Below are 14,608 nucleotides of genomic sequence, written 5' to 3' on the forward strand. Positions count from 1 at the left end.
CTGTAAGATACACACTCAAAATTGTGATATAAATGCCTTTTTTTTTCAATTCCATTTATTATCTCAAAATTTAGACTTTTTTTCTTTAGGTTTTTAAGTTTATATCTTACAATTTGAAATTTGTTTCTTGCGATTCTGACTCCAAATTGCGGAATATAAACTCAGAACTGTGAGAAAATAGATCAGAATTGAGAGATTACACTCAAAATTGTGATATAAATGCATTTTTTTGCAGTTCCAATTATCTCTAATTTGGAAGTTTAAAATCTCACAATTTTGACGTTCTTTCATTTCTGATTTTACATCTTGCAATTTAGTTTTTTACTGCTTCCACCATAGAATAAAAAATAAACGTTAATTGCAATTTCTCACTCTTTTTTTAAATTATGTGGTGCAAAGCTTCCATGATAAAACCCAACAAACACTTTCCAAAACGGCAAAACAAATGTAAGAATAAATAAATACTATGTATATACTTACTAGCCCAACAATACACAGACTCAAGTTTTCCACAGTGATGAATATTTTTTATTTATCTGACGAAGAAGCTTTCCCCCCGATTAAACAACTTCAGCTTCGATACACCCAAACGAAATGTTCTTTTAAATTAAAACCCTTAATAATCAAAAACAGATGAGTAAGAGTCATGTCCGTTAGATCCTTAGTGATTACTGTTACATGCGAATGAGTTTCTCCCACATCCACAGCGCATCCATTTGTCCACTGGTTCTCAATCCTTCTGTTTTCTCCTTAATGATCAGGAAGAGACTGAGTAGCAGCAATGGAAGGGCAGGTTTTATTCACACTGTCCTGCTCACATGAGAAACTAATAGAGGAGATGAGAGCAGCCAGCTGTGCTGTTTATTCTATTTTCCCTTTTGACAAATGTACACATCCTTATTAACCTTAAAAACCTTCCATCTGAACCAAAACTAAATGTCCATTATGTGCTGCCGTTGTGAGTCAAAAATTATGCACTTTACAATAATCTAAATAAAATATCAAATAATAAAACAAAATGAGTTCAGTTCGTTGCAACGCAATTAATGAATGGAGGCAAACCAAAGTAAATTACTAAGAGGGTTTGAGTTGACATTTTGGATGAATTATTACACAGAGCAACTACATTGTGGCTAGATGTTGCCTGGCGGCAATCTGCGTGTTTTCACTGTGTTTGCTTTACTGTAGCACTGAGGGGGAATTGCACTTCTGTCCAGAGGTTTCACACAGTTTTTTCTGGAGGAACTGGTTCTTACTCTTTGATCTAGAACAGTGTAAACATTAGCAGTATTAACAAGCATCACATTCTCATGATGCAATATCAAAAAATGCTGATGAATACAAAACGGGATTGTGTTTAGGGAGAAAAGGTGCATGTGTACTGGCTTTTACCTCTGTGACAACTCCAGCGGCAATGGTGGAGCCCACGTATCTCAGCATGAACCGCCCCAGTTCTTTATAGTCCTTATAGAGCTCCAGAGCCACAGGCCTCTGTGTTTGAATCTCCACCACAGCGTTCTGTCCTTTACTCAAACACCTGCACAACATTTACACACCATTAACAAGCTGACAATGACTCTTCAGCAAAAACACCATTCTGAACCATCATTAAAAAAACAGTTCAGCCAAAAGATGATATCAGAAAGTGAAAATGGCATTCACAAACTTGGAATATAGGGAATTTATTTATTTTTTATTCAACCTAAATTTAAAAATATACTATTTTAGTATTTATTAATTTTGAATAAGTTTTTTTCATTTTTTTCTTTAAATTTGATGTTGATTTTATAGAATTTAAACATTTTTATTTTGCTTCAAATAACTTAAGTAAAAGACTTTACTCTATTTTGAATCATTTTAGCTCTTCAATTTAAACTTTTCTGTTAGTTTCCAAAGAAACAGCTCAAATTTTCATTTAAAGGTTCACCCAAAAATTAAAATTCTGTCATTAATTACTCACCCTCATGTTGTTCCATGTCGACCTTCATTTATCTTTGGGACAATAATTAAGATCTTTTTGATGAAATTCAAGAGCATTCTAAACCTGGATAGACATCAACGCAACTACCACGTTTAAGGCCCATAAAAGTAGTAGAGACGTCGGTAAAATAGTCCATGTGGCAGAGGTTTAACTGTAATTTTATGAAGCTACGAGAATACTTTTTAGAGCACAAAGAAAACAAAAATAGTTACTTTATTCAATAACTTCTATGTCAGTCTTTGACGCGCATTCTCGTACCATGACGCATGCATGGAAGAAAAGAAATTGTTGAATAAAGTCATTATTTTAGTTTTCTTTGCTCACAAAAAGTATTCTTGTGGCTTCACAAAATTAAGGCTGAACCACTGATGTCACATGGACTATTTTAATGATGTTCTTACTACTTTTCTAGGCCTTGAATGTGTCAGTTTTGTTGCTGTCTATGCAGGATCAGAAAGATCTCAGATTTCATTAAAATATCTTAATTTGTGTTCCGAAGATGAACGAAGGTTGTACGGCTTTGAAACGACATGAGGGTGAGTAATTACTAACAGAATTTAAATTTAAGTTTTTTAATTACATTTTTTCATCTAATATTTAGATTTTATTTTACCTCCGCTTTATTTATAAAACCAAATAGTTTTGTTTTTTTAACGCAAATGAGATTTGAGAGCTACTGCAAAGGAGAAGAGACTAATAATCTCTTAAATTTTTTGTTCATCACACAACAATACTAAAAGAACATGACTTTTTTTTTTTCAAGAACAAGACAGTCGCTGTTTACTTTTCACAGTTTTCCTAAAGAAGGTCATATAGGTTTGGAATAACATGAGGTTAAATAAAATAAATAATAATAAATGATCATATGCACAAATATGATTGCATTTCATTCATACACTTACTTTGGTTTCTTCTTAAGAACTTCTCCACTGCTCTTGTGCAATACACTGACTAACTTCCTAATAGTGGCTGGTTCGCTTACGGTCTGATAATGTAACAGTACCTGATAATTAAACACAAAATACAACCAAATGTTAGCAAAAGCACTTACACAAACTTCAAACCAATAAATAAACAGGATGTTTTAGGATTTTTAAGAAATTAAAACAAAGAAACTTCATAATGTAAAATGAAGAAAAAATTAAGTTCTGCACTATATCTACACTACCGGTCAAACGTTTTTTTTTTTTTTTTTTTTTTTTTAAAGAAGTCTCTTCTGCTCACCAAACCTGCATTTATTTGATTCAAAATACAGCAAAACTTGTATTATTTAAAATAACTGATTTCTACTTGAATTGATTTAAAAATGTAATTCATTCCTGTGATTTCAAAGTGGAATTTTTAGCATCATTACTCAGTCACATGATCCTTCAGAAATCATTTTAATATTCGAATATCTATTTGATGCTCAAAAAACATTTATTAAATTAAAAACAGCTGAGTAGAATTGTTTCAGGTTTCTTTGATGAATAGAAAGGTCAGAAGAACAGCATTTGTCTGAAACAGAAATCTTTTGTAACATTATACATGTCTTTATCAACACTTTTGATCAATTTAAAGCATCTCTGCTAAATAAAAGTATTAATTTCTATCATTTCTTTGGATCAAATAAATGCAGGCGTGGTGAGCAGAAGAGACTTCCTTAAAAAAAAAACATTAAAAATCTAACTGTTCAAAAACTTTGGAACGTCTGAACAGAGAGAGAGTAATTTCTCACAGGAAAGCCTTGCGTGACGGGAACTTCAATATTAAAGAGGAGAATTCTTGCTCGGAATCTTGTACAGGCTTTGATGGGCTCTTTGGGGTCACAGAATATACATCCAACACTAGAAAGAGAAGAGAGCGATGAGAAAACATTATACATGATCAAACAGAATCAACAGCACCAAGAGTTTTCTAATCAAGTATTATGTAATCAATATCATATAACCATATTACAGTATGCTCTATGGAAGGGAATGCTTTTAACACAAGTGTTCTTTCACACACTCACTTTATTTTGATGATGTCCATGCCAGTTACAGTTAGACTGACATGATCACCAGCAGCTGCCCAGTCTAATGCTTCATCGTGGAGAGTGACCCCTAGAAAGAGACAGACTGCATTTTAGGTATGCATCAATTTAAAAACTAATTGAAATACAACAAATTTAACAAATTGGATGTGTTAAAAACAGTAAAAACAATAATATTGTGAAATATTATTACAATTTGAAAACACTTATCTCTTTTAATACTATTGAAAATCTAATTTATTCCTGTGATGGCAAAGCAGTATTAAAAATGTATTAAACTTACTGACCCAAAAAATTGTATATTTTCATAATATAAATGACACACTTTTTATGTTGTTAATAGTTTGAATCATTATTGTGAATTAGTTCAATCTATCCACTTGATTGAATTAACTGGTAACTTATGCATTATGTAACAACTTATGCAGTGATTTAAAAAAAAATGTTTTATGTGTGACCCTGGACCACAAAACCAGTCATAAGGGTCAATTTATGATATTTATATATCATATGAAAGCTGAATAAATAAGCTTTCTGTTGATGTATGGTTTGTTAGGATAGGATTTAGCTGAGACACAACTATCTGAGGGTGCAAAAAAACCTAAATATTGACAAAATCACCTTTAAAGTTGTTCAAATGAAGTTCTTAGCAATGCATATTACTAATCAAAAAAGAGTTTTGATATATTTACAGTAGACAATTTACAAAATATCCGTATGTGACATGATCTTTACTTAATTTCCTAATGAATATATCTGTGCTATTTAAGACTGGGTCACATATATTAGTGTTTTAGTGTCATCTTATTACATATTTAATATATCAATTCATTAGATTATTGCGTTAATTTATTTGTTTACTACCATATATTGCTATATTGGTGTTTAGAAATGACAATGTATAATTTTTCTTTGTTTTCAGTTAGTAAAGCATTTTATTGCTGTATTAAACATATAAGCATCTATTCTGACCAGTGACGATACTGTGCATCCCTACTACATGTAGCATCTACTTCTTAGTCACAGAAGTGGAAAAAGCTCTAAAACAATTCAAAGTTCAGCAGAGAATCTTACAGAGAGTGCATAGTCTTTTCAAACCAGAAGATGGCATTGTTGCACATCCTCCAAAAGCAATGCATGTCTCTAAAAGTTGATAAAGCTGCTGTGTGTTTACCTTTCACAGTGCAGGTCTCATTAGGAGGCATGGCCAGCACTTTATCTCCTGTCTGAATGAAGCCAGCCTCGATCTTCCCCGTCACACAAAACCCAGAGCCTTGATCTAGAAAACAATGAGATGGTTTAGGCGATCAAAAAGTAAAAAAAAACCTCTCAACTAGCAATAATGAAAGAGCAAAACTATGAATTTGTTTTATTTTTTAAGTTTCATTTTCAAAATAACAAGGGAGTACATGCACATAATCCACTGATATTTATTCATTTAGATTTTGTACATTTTGTTTCCCATGCTGACCTTTGAAGACATCTGAGACACAAAGCCTGAACGGCTTCTCCACTGACCTCTGGGGTGGTTTGAACGAATCTGCAAACAGATAGAGAGAAAGAGATGAGGAAAGATGCAGTAGTCTAAAGGTTTTCTGTTTGCCTCATCAAGTTTTGATGAGTCAGAGTAAAAGTGCTGAGGATTCACACAACTCAGCCAGCAGATCAGATCACAGATGCTTCTGTGAAAATCATTGCAGCAGAGGTGTCTACACTCTTACACATCTCCATACATTTCAATGTGCCACATCAGATTTTCAAGCTAAGTTTTTTTAATGCAAATTACAGCTTTGATAATTAATTTGCATAATTATTGAAGAGGAAAAACACTAGGCCAGAAATAGCCATTTCTAAATTTGGTATATCTAGACACGGTCACACCTTCGACAGACCATTTGATCATTATCTACTCACCCTCATTTTGCATGAAATGATTTTCTCACCCAGAAACAGAAACAGAATTACCAAGATGTCAAAGCTCAACCTTTTTTTTTTTTTACGATAATATGTGTGTGCATTAACATCTATGTTTGGACATGCTGTCCAATACACAAAAAATTTTTTAAAAAGTGTGCAAACAAACACATAAACATACCTATCTGTTCCAGTAGGCATGGTCCAGTGTACCAGGCTGTAAGGTCTGCAACTTTACTCCTAGTGGTCAGATTCTCTCCTGATAGGCCGCTGGTAGGGATGTAAAACACATCTGAATCCTGCAAAGATAAGCATGTTTGTAACACATGTCACAGATCATTTCCATACTGGAATGTGCTGTTGAAGGAACAAATCAACAGGTTGAAAGTAACCATGAAATGTTGCTTTACATTTCCAAACCATTCACCGCCCACGTTTTTACTGGCCACAGAACAGAAGCACTGGATATATCCAATTACCGATATGCCTCGTGCTGGTACATCTCATGTATACAACACATATCAATACAGTCATCTGCAAAAACATCAAATGTAGATCTATAAAATGTGTCTAAGAGTAACTAAAATACTAGAAAACTGCAAAATCAAAAACATAAGCACAGTAGTCTCAATTGTTGTAATATGGAGCTGTATTTACATAAAATTATAAGAATCTCTCATGTTGGCAAGAAATAGCACATCGCACTCATAATATTTTAGAAACTAGATATACTAGAAACAAGTTGAGCAAAGGTGAAACTAGTAAAAAGCTGAGGCCTGCAGTTAGTTTCTCTTCCGTAGCTCATATTTCATTATTACAACGTACAAATGTTCTTCTATTCTTGTGTCATAATACAAGATTTAATAAGGTTTTTCATGTTTTTTTAAAGAAGTCTCTTCTCACCATGCCTGCATTTATTTGACCCAAAGTACAGCAAAAACAGTTGAATTTTGAAATATTTTTACTATTTGAAAGAACTGATTTTTATTTGAATATTTTTTTAAATGTAATTTATTCCTGTGATCAAAGCTCAATTTTCACATGATCCATCAGAAATCATTCTAATACGCTGATTTGCTGCTTAAGAAACATTTATTATTATTAATAATATTTAAAACAGTTGAATAAATTTTCAGGATTTTCAATAGAAAGACCCATAGATCTGCATTTATCTGAAATAAAAAGCTTTTGTAACATTATACACTATACAATTCAAAAACCCAAAGTCAGTATAATTTTTTTTTGGAGGGGGGGATACATGATAGCAATTACTACCTTTATTTAGCATGGATGCTTTAAATTCATCAAAAGTGATGACAAAAGACATTTATAATGTTACAAAAAATTTTATTTCAGATAAATGCTGTTTGTCTAAAATTTTTAGTCAAAAAGAAACCTTGTTTTGTTTTCAACATAATAATAATAATAATAATAATAATAATAATATTGAGCAGCAAATCAGAATATTAGATTGATTTCTGAAGGATCATGTGAATGGAGTAATGATGCTAAAAATTCAGCTTCAAAATCACAGGATTAAATTACATTTTAAAATATATTCAAAGAGAAACCAGTTATTTTAAACAGTAAAAATAATTTACAATTTTACTGTTTTAGCTGTACTTTGGATCAAATAAATGCAGGCTTGGTGAGCAGAGACTTCTTTAAAAATCTTAAAAAAAAAAAAAAATCTTACTGTCCAAAAACTTTTGACTGGTAGTGTATATACAGTTTTGAAGGTGTAATTGGTACAAAATGAAAGATTCTGTCTTTTTTATTTTTATTTAGCAGAATATCCAAATTGCCCTGTACTAAGACAGAATTCTAAAATATTAAGCAATTCATAAGATTTAGGAACAGTTTCCTAAATATGCATTTGCAGCAAACAGGAAAGGAAAACCAGGCAGACAAAAGTGACAAGAATCAGCCTGTAAGATGATATTGTGTTAGATTCAATCAGAAACATGTATGTGAAGCATATTTTTAAAAAGCAGTTTCTGGATGTGTCATCGATCAGATAAAGCCTCACTTTATCCAGAAGCACTAACAGACAAATGTTTGCGGACACAAGCACACAAGAATAATCATGCACTTAAATGAAAGTAACAAAACATTTCGGGGAAAATTACTAAAGGAAACAACATACAGGGGAACACATATATAAACATCCAGCATGCGCACAGCCTACATTACCTTAAAACCAGCCTGCTTCAGAAAGTGACCGAGCTTTGAGACTATTTCCTGGAACCTCTCTTGCTGCCAGTTCACCTGCAAACACACACATACAAACACAGAATGTGATGAGCAGGAGTGGTGGGAGACGGATTAAAGCGGAGTTCTCAGACATAAATAAAATTATGATTGACACAGCTGTGGTTACTGAACAATGTTGTGGTCCTCATGGTTACCCACCTGGTCCATCTTGTTGACAGCAACAGCAAGCTGTGTGACACCAAGGGATCGAACCAGCAGGCCGTGCTCGCGGGTCTGCCCCCCTGCCTCGAACCCGGCCTCAAACTCCCCACGGCTGGCATCTACCACTAACACAGCGACATCTGCCTGCAAAACACACACACACATTTATGCCAAAAATCATTAGGATATTAAGTAAAGATCATGTTCCATGAAGATATTATGCAAATTTACTAACGTAACTATATCTAAATGTGATTTTTATTAGTGATATGCATTGCTAAGAACTTCATTTTGACAACTTTAAATGCGATTTTATTAATATTTGGACTTTTTTGCACCCTCAAATTTGAGATTTTCAAACAGTTGCATCTCGGCCAAATATTGGCCTATCCTAACAAACCATACATCAATGGAAAGCTTATTTCTCCCAAAACATAAGACAACGTAAAAGAGGCATCATTGTGGAGAAAAAAAAATATTACTCATCTTTTATTTACATTTGAACAAAAAGTGGCATGTCCAAAATTATTTATATTCTTCTCAATAATCAATAAAAAAGCCTTTTTTGGCTATTACAGCAATCAAACGCTTCCTATAATTGCTGACCAGCTTTTTGCATGTCTCCACTGGTATTTTTGCCCATTCATCTTTAGCGATGAGCTCCAACTCTTTCAGGTTGGAGGGTCTCCTTGCCATCACCCTGGTCTTTAGCTCCCTCTCCAGATTCTCAATTGGATTTAAGTCAGGACTCTGGCTGGGCCACTGCAAAACATTAATGTTTTTGTCTGATAACCATTTCTTCACCATTTTGCTGAAATGTCCACTGGTGCTCAAGGTTTTTCCGCAGACTGTCTGATGTTGTTGTTGAGAATTTTGATGTATTGCTCCTTTTTCATGGTGCCATTTACTGTGATTAGGTTTCCTGGTCCACCGGCTGAAAAACACCCAAAAACATTAGGTTCCCACCACCATGTTTGACAGTGGGGATGGTGTTCTTAGGGTTGAAGACTTCTGCTTTTTTATGCCAAATGAAACCTACATCATTGTGGCCAAACAATTAAATTTTTGTTTCGTCTGACCATAAAGCAGAAGACCAGAAGTCTTCTTTGTCCAGATGAGCATTTGCAAAGGCCAAGCGGGCTTTTGTGTGCCTTATCTGGAGAAGTGGTGTCCTTCTTGGTCTGCGTCCGTGGAACCCCAGCGGTGTGCAGTGTCTGTTGGACTGTCTGCCTTGAGATGTTGCCACCAGCAGAGCCCAGATTCATCAGGATGGCCTTGGTGATGATCCTTGGATTCTTTTTTTTTTTTTTTTTTTTTTTAACCTCTCTCACTATCCTCCTGGCCAGCACAGGTGTCACTTTTGGCTTCCGACCACATCCTCTGAGATTTTTCACAGTGCGGAACGTCTTGTATTTTTTAATAATACTTTGCACTGTAGCCACTGGAACTTCAAAACATTTAGATATGGTCTTATAGCCCTTTCCTGACTTGTGAGCAGCCACAATGCGCAGCCGCAGGTCCTCAGTGAGCTCCTTTGTCTTAGCCATGACTGTCTACAAACCAACAGCAGAGAGAGTCTGTTTTTCACCTGTTGAGTTGATTAAAACAGCTGTTCCCAATGAATCAGGGTAATTAGGATGCTTTAGAACAGCTTGGACTATTTGGAATGGGATAGAACTTTGGATTTTTCCATAGACTGTGACAGTTTGCAAAGGGTATGAATAATTTAATATTATAATGCCACTTTTTGTTCATACGTAAATAAAAGCTGAGAAATATTTTTTCCACAATGATGCCTCTTGTACATCATCTTATCTTTTAGGAGAAGCCGGTGTCATTTTCTGTCAAAAAAAAAATATATATATAATACAAAAATTCATATATAAATTAGTTTTTTATACATTTATTTAAAGATGTTACAGATTCTGAAATCAGTATTGCTTTGTCACGTCAATTTCAACTTCCGACATCATTCAGTAAGTCTAGACCTGATACACACCCACCCTCAATATACACACCCACACACCCACTTGCCCCCAAAACCCTTTCTCAGCAGACTGACAAAGGAAATGAGTAAATCCGGCATGACCAATGTGAGTAATTTCATTCAATGCATTTGTAGGTATCAGCCAAATCCAAACACACACACTCATACACAGAGTACTAGTGGTGGTAGCACCCAAATCCACAAAGAACAAGTTTCATTGACACTTTACCATGCACAAGAAAATATGCACAGACATCAGTTGTCCTCTCGTCAACTCATGAGCACGCAAAAAAGTGAGCAGGCAAATGAAGAACAGAACCTTATTTAAAGATTAGCTCAACCGAAAATTAAAATTAGGTCATTTACTCACTTTACTGACACTCTAAATCTTTTTTTATGTGGAGAAATTCTGAATAAAGTGCTCTGTTTTCTATGCAATTACAATAAATTGGAACTAAAGGTTTAACATTTTTTAAAAACATCATGAAATCACCACAGAAGTGGTTCATATGACTAGTGCAATAATTTCCAAGTCCGATGAGGACTCTGTGTGAGAAACAAACCAAAATTACATCATTATTCAATGGTAATTTTCCCCTGTAGTGAGTTGTTAACCACTAAGGCCAGATCATTGAGTCAGTAAGCTGAACTTAAACCAGTCTGATTTGTCAATGAATCATTCAGATCATTTTTCAACCATATCAACTGCTTCATTAAAGATCCAACTCAACAGAATGATTCATTTGTGAACCAATGAGTTACAGTAGGACAGAAGTCAAAATTTTCAGTGAATCACTTTTTTTAGTTGTACATTTCTGTCCAATTCACACACAAAGGTATTATATATGGCTTTATCAACCTTATTTTTTAATGCGGAAGTAAGCTGTTTTCTGGTTATGTGTGAGACTTCTTGTTCATAAGCTGCTGTAGGGAAATAACAAGAGGAACAACGAAGTGCAGTAAACGGTAAAACTGTTTGCACTACAAACCAGTGTGCTCATAATTAAGAAAATACATTAAAATAGCATGGTAAGTCTGCAATATCAAGCAGCAAAACTAGCTAAAAATAGCTGGATGTGGATGAGACCGGAAGCCAATCCATAAAATTTACAAATGGCCTCGCCCACTCTTACGGGAAAAATAAGTTGTACTTACCACTTTAAGTTAAGTTGCAGCTCATTACAAATTCTTCAGTATCGTAGCATCACATAATGAGAACATTTTCATTTTTAGCTGGACTATTATAAGTGGAAGTACCTGTGCAGCCCCTGTGATCATGTTCGGAATGAAGTCTTTGTGTCCTGGTGCGTCCATCAGAGTAACAACTTTCGAGTCCGTCTCAAACTTGGTCATGCCCACATCCATAGTCACTCCTCTACAAAAAAAGAACAGATGATAAGCAAATAAATCTTGGTTTGGGTCACTTTTACCAAACATAATTGACACCTGTTAAAACTGACCTGTCTCTCTCTTCTCCTGTCTCGTCCAGCACCCACGCATAGGCGAATGAGGCCTTGCCAGCTTTCTTGGCCTCCTGCTCATATTTGTGCATGGTTCTCTTATTAACGTTCCCCAGCAGATATAAGAGATGACCCATGAGAGTGCTCTTACCAGCATCTACGTGACCTACACACACAAAAACAGTTCAAGTTTCACATTCACTGCAAATGTAGTTATCTAACAGAGACATTAGACAGCTAAATACTTAAGGGGACGACTTTATGGACTTGTATTCCTCGTAATTGGATTAATTAAAAGATTAAAGTTAATTTAGATGCAACAGCAAGATATTACAGGGTTAGTTCACCCAAAAATGAAAATTAGCCAGTAATTTACTTACACTCCAGGCATCCTTTCAGACAAATCCAATTGGAGTTACATTAAAAGTTATCCTGCCATTTCCAAGCTTTGGAATTGCATGGGCTGGTGTTACTTTTCATCAGTCCAAAACAAGTCCAATGAAGTGCATCCATCCCTAAGAATAGTGCCTCACACGGCTCTGGAGAGTAAATAATGGCCTTTTATAGCGAATCGATGCATTTTTCTAAGAAAAGCATTCATATCTAAAACATAAGAATCACTTTAATCTAGTTTACACCAGCTGGTCGTACACAGAAGCAGCTCCAGGCGGATGACTTCAGACGAACGCACCGTGAAGAGAGGTAAACACAGAACCAGTCACGAATTAGAAGTTCAAAACGAGGATTTGTAAAGAAAAATGTTGGAGAATTTCAATATAAACTAAGAGTAAACTGGTTTTCCTTTGCTAAAGGTAGGAAACTTTGCTTCTGTAAACAAATGTTGGTTTGTGACGTTCTATGTCATTCGCCCAGAAGGGCTTCCGTGTAAAGCCTGTCGGCGCAAGCAAGATTAAAGTGATTATTACCTTTTAAATATGGATATTTTTCTTACAAAAATGCATCGATTCATTATAGTAGGCCTTTATTCACTCCTCAGAGCCATGTGAGACATTTTATACTATGGATGGATGCACTTTATTGGAGTTGTTTTGGACTGATGAAGAGAAACACCTGCCTATGCAACTCTAAAGCTTGGAAATGGCAGGATAATTTTTAATATAACTCCGATTGGATTCGTCTGAAAGAAGGAAGTCATATACACCTAGGAGTAAATTATTGGCTAATTCTTGGGTGAACTAACCCTTTAAGTGGGTGATAATGTGGCAGAACAGATAGTGATAGAGAGAATTTCATGCCTATGACCACCAGGTTGAGTAATGGCTTTCCTCCTTGTCTCTTCTCCAGTTCAGCACGGATGTTCAGCTGCTGTTTGCTCTTTCCAGCTGGTCGATTCGGGGTCGGGACAGTAGAGTCTTCATTTGCGGCCGATAGTTTGGATGGGGTCTCTGTGGTTGGTGCAGCGGTGACCTCTGGACTTGGCCCTCTGCGAACTGACGGGACAACAATGCCGTTTTCTTCCGCACTATAAACACACACACAAAAAAATTCAAATGTCACCTTAGATTGGCTCCTGCATCAGCAGCACCACAGCACGGAATTGTTAAAGTTATTTTTGTTTTCTTTGTTCACAAAAATTATTCTCGTAACTTCATAACATTACGGTTGAACCACAGAAGTCACATGGACTATTTTATCAATGTCCTTACTACCTTTCTGGCCCTGAACGTGTCAGTCTATGGTAAACACACAATCTATTATGTCGTACTGTGTTATGTTTCTAGGACTAATTTTAATGTTTTTTTTTTTTTTGGGGGGACATTAAAGGGATAGTTCAACCAAAAATTAAATTTGATGTTTATCTGCTTACCCCCAGGGCATACAAAATGTAGGTGACTTTGTTTCCTCAGTAGAACACAAAGATTTTTAACTCAAACCGTTACAGTTTGTCAGTCAGTAATGGCAGTCAATGGGACCCACAGCAGTAGAGGTAAAAAAAAAATATATAATAATACTGTTCAGATTCTTGCACTCAGGGTTTAATTTGATTTTAACTGTGTATGTTTTTTTGACTCTCAAAGCCGTGGGTCCCATTGACTGCCATCATATGACTGACAGACTGTAACGGTTTGAGTTAAAAATCTTCGTTTGTGTTCTACTGAAGAAACCTGTATCTTGGATGCCCTGGGGGTAAGCAGATAAACATCAAATTTTTATTTTTGGGTGAACTATCCCTTTAAGGCTGCATTTATTTAATTAAAATACAGTAATATTTTAAAATATGGCCACGTTGTTTTCTATTTCAATATATTTTAAAATGTATCCATCCAGTCTTCAGTGTTACATGCTAATTCAGAAACCATCCTAATATGCTGATTTGGTGCTCAAGAAACATTTTTATTATTAATTTATAATTAATATTTTTAGTTCACACCTAATACGTTTTCAGGATTCTTTGATGAATATAAAGTAAAAAAAAAGCAGCACTTGTTTAAAATAAGACATTTTTTGTAACATTATAAATGTCTTTACTGCCACTTTTTATTAATTTAATGCACCAAAAGTATTATTTGCATTCAAACTAAAAAGTAAATCTTACTAACCTCTAACTTTTTGAATGTTAATGTACACATTTTCAACTTTTTTAAACTCAAAATGCCAACACATGCTTAGTAAAAACCTACAATTTTTTTGTAATGCAAAGATGTGTGAAAACTTTATCACAAGTCCTTTAACAGCCATTTTAACAAACTGTTCTGAACAAACTTAACCCATTAAATAAAAGTACACTGTCTGTTCCACCTGCAGACACCCCTACACCCTTCATACTGAGCCCGACGGGTGTGGTCTGTGGCTGAAGGAGTGGTAGTGATAGGCTG

At 34.9% G+C, this 14,608-nt stretch overlaps 1 protein-coding gene across 2 annotated transcripts in view; it reads right to left on the reverse strand.

Moving 5' to 3' along the window:
• Nucleotides 1-505: 505 nt before the first annotated feature.
• Nucleotides 506-14,608, reverse strand: part of hbs1l (HBS1-like translational GTPase) — a 36,485-nt gene continuing 22,382 nt past the window's right edge. For both annotated transcript variants that reach the window (XM_073822919.1, XM_073822921.1), the window contains 13 exons: nt 13,028-13,254; nt 11,772-11,937; nt 11,569-11,686; nt 8,322-8,468; nt 8,103-8,177; nt 6,091-6,208; nt 5,467-5,535; nt 5,170-5,274; nt 3,975-4,065; nt 3,699-3,807; nt 2,884-2,984; nt 1,393-1,537; nt 506-1,264 (listed from right to left, as the gene is read on the reverse strand). In XM_073822919.1, coding sequence (XP_073679020.1) covers nt 1,253-1,264; nt 1,393-1,537; nt 2,884-2,984; nt 3,699-3,807; nt 3,975-4,065; nt 5,170-5,274; nt 5,467-5,535; nt 6,091-6,208; nt 8,103-8,177; nt 8,322-8,468; nt 11,569-11,686; nt 11,772-11,937; nt 13,028-13,254 — 1,483 coding nt within the window. In that variant the 3' untranslated portion in view covers nt 506-1,252. The remainder of the gene's footprint in view (nt 1,265-1,392; nt 1,538-2,883; nt 2,985-3,698; nt 3,808-3,974; nt 4,066-5,169; nt 5,275-5,466; nt 5,536-6,090; nt 6,209-8,102; nt 8,178-8,321; nt 8,469-11,568; nt 11,687-11,771; nt 11,938-13,027; nt 13,255-14,608) is intronic.

The sequence above is a fragment of the Garra rufa genome, chromosome 18 (assembly GCF_049309525.1).
Source record: "Garra rufa chromosome 18, GarRuf1.0, whole genome shotgun sequence".
Lineage (NCBI taxonomy): Eukaryota > Metazoa > Chordata > Actinopteri > Cypriniformes > Cyprinidae > Garra > Garra rufa.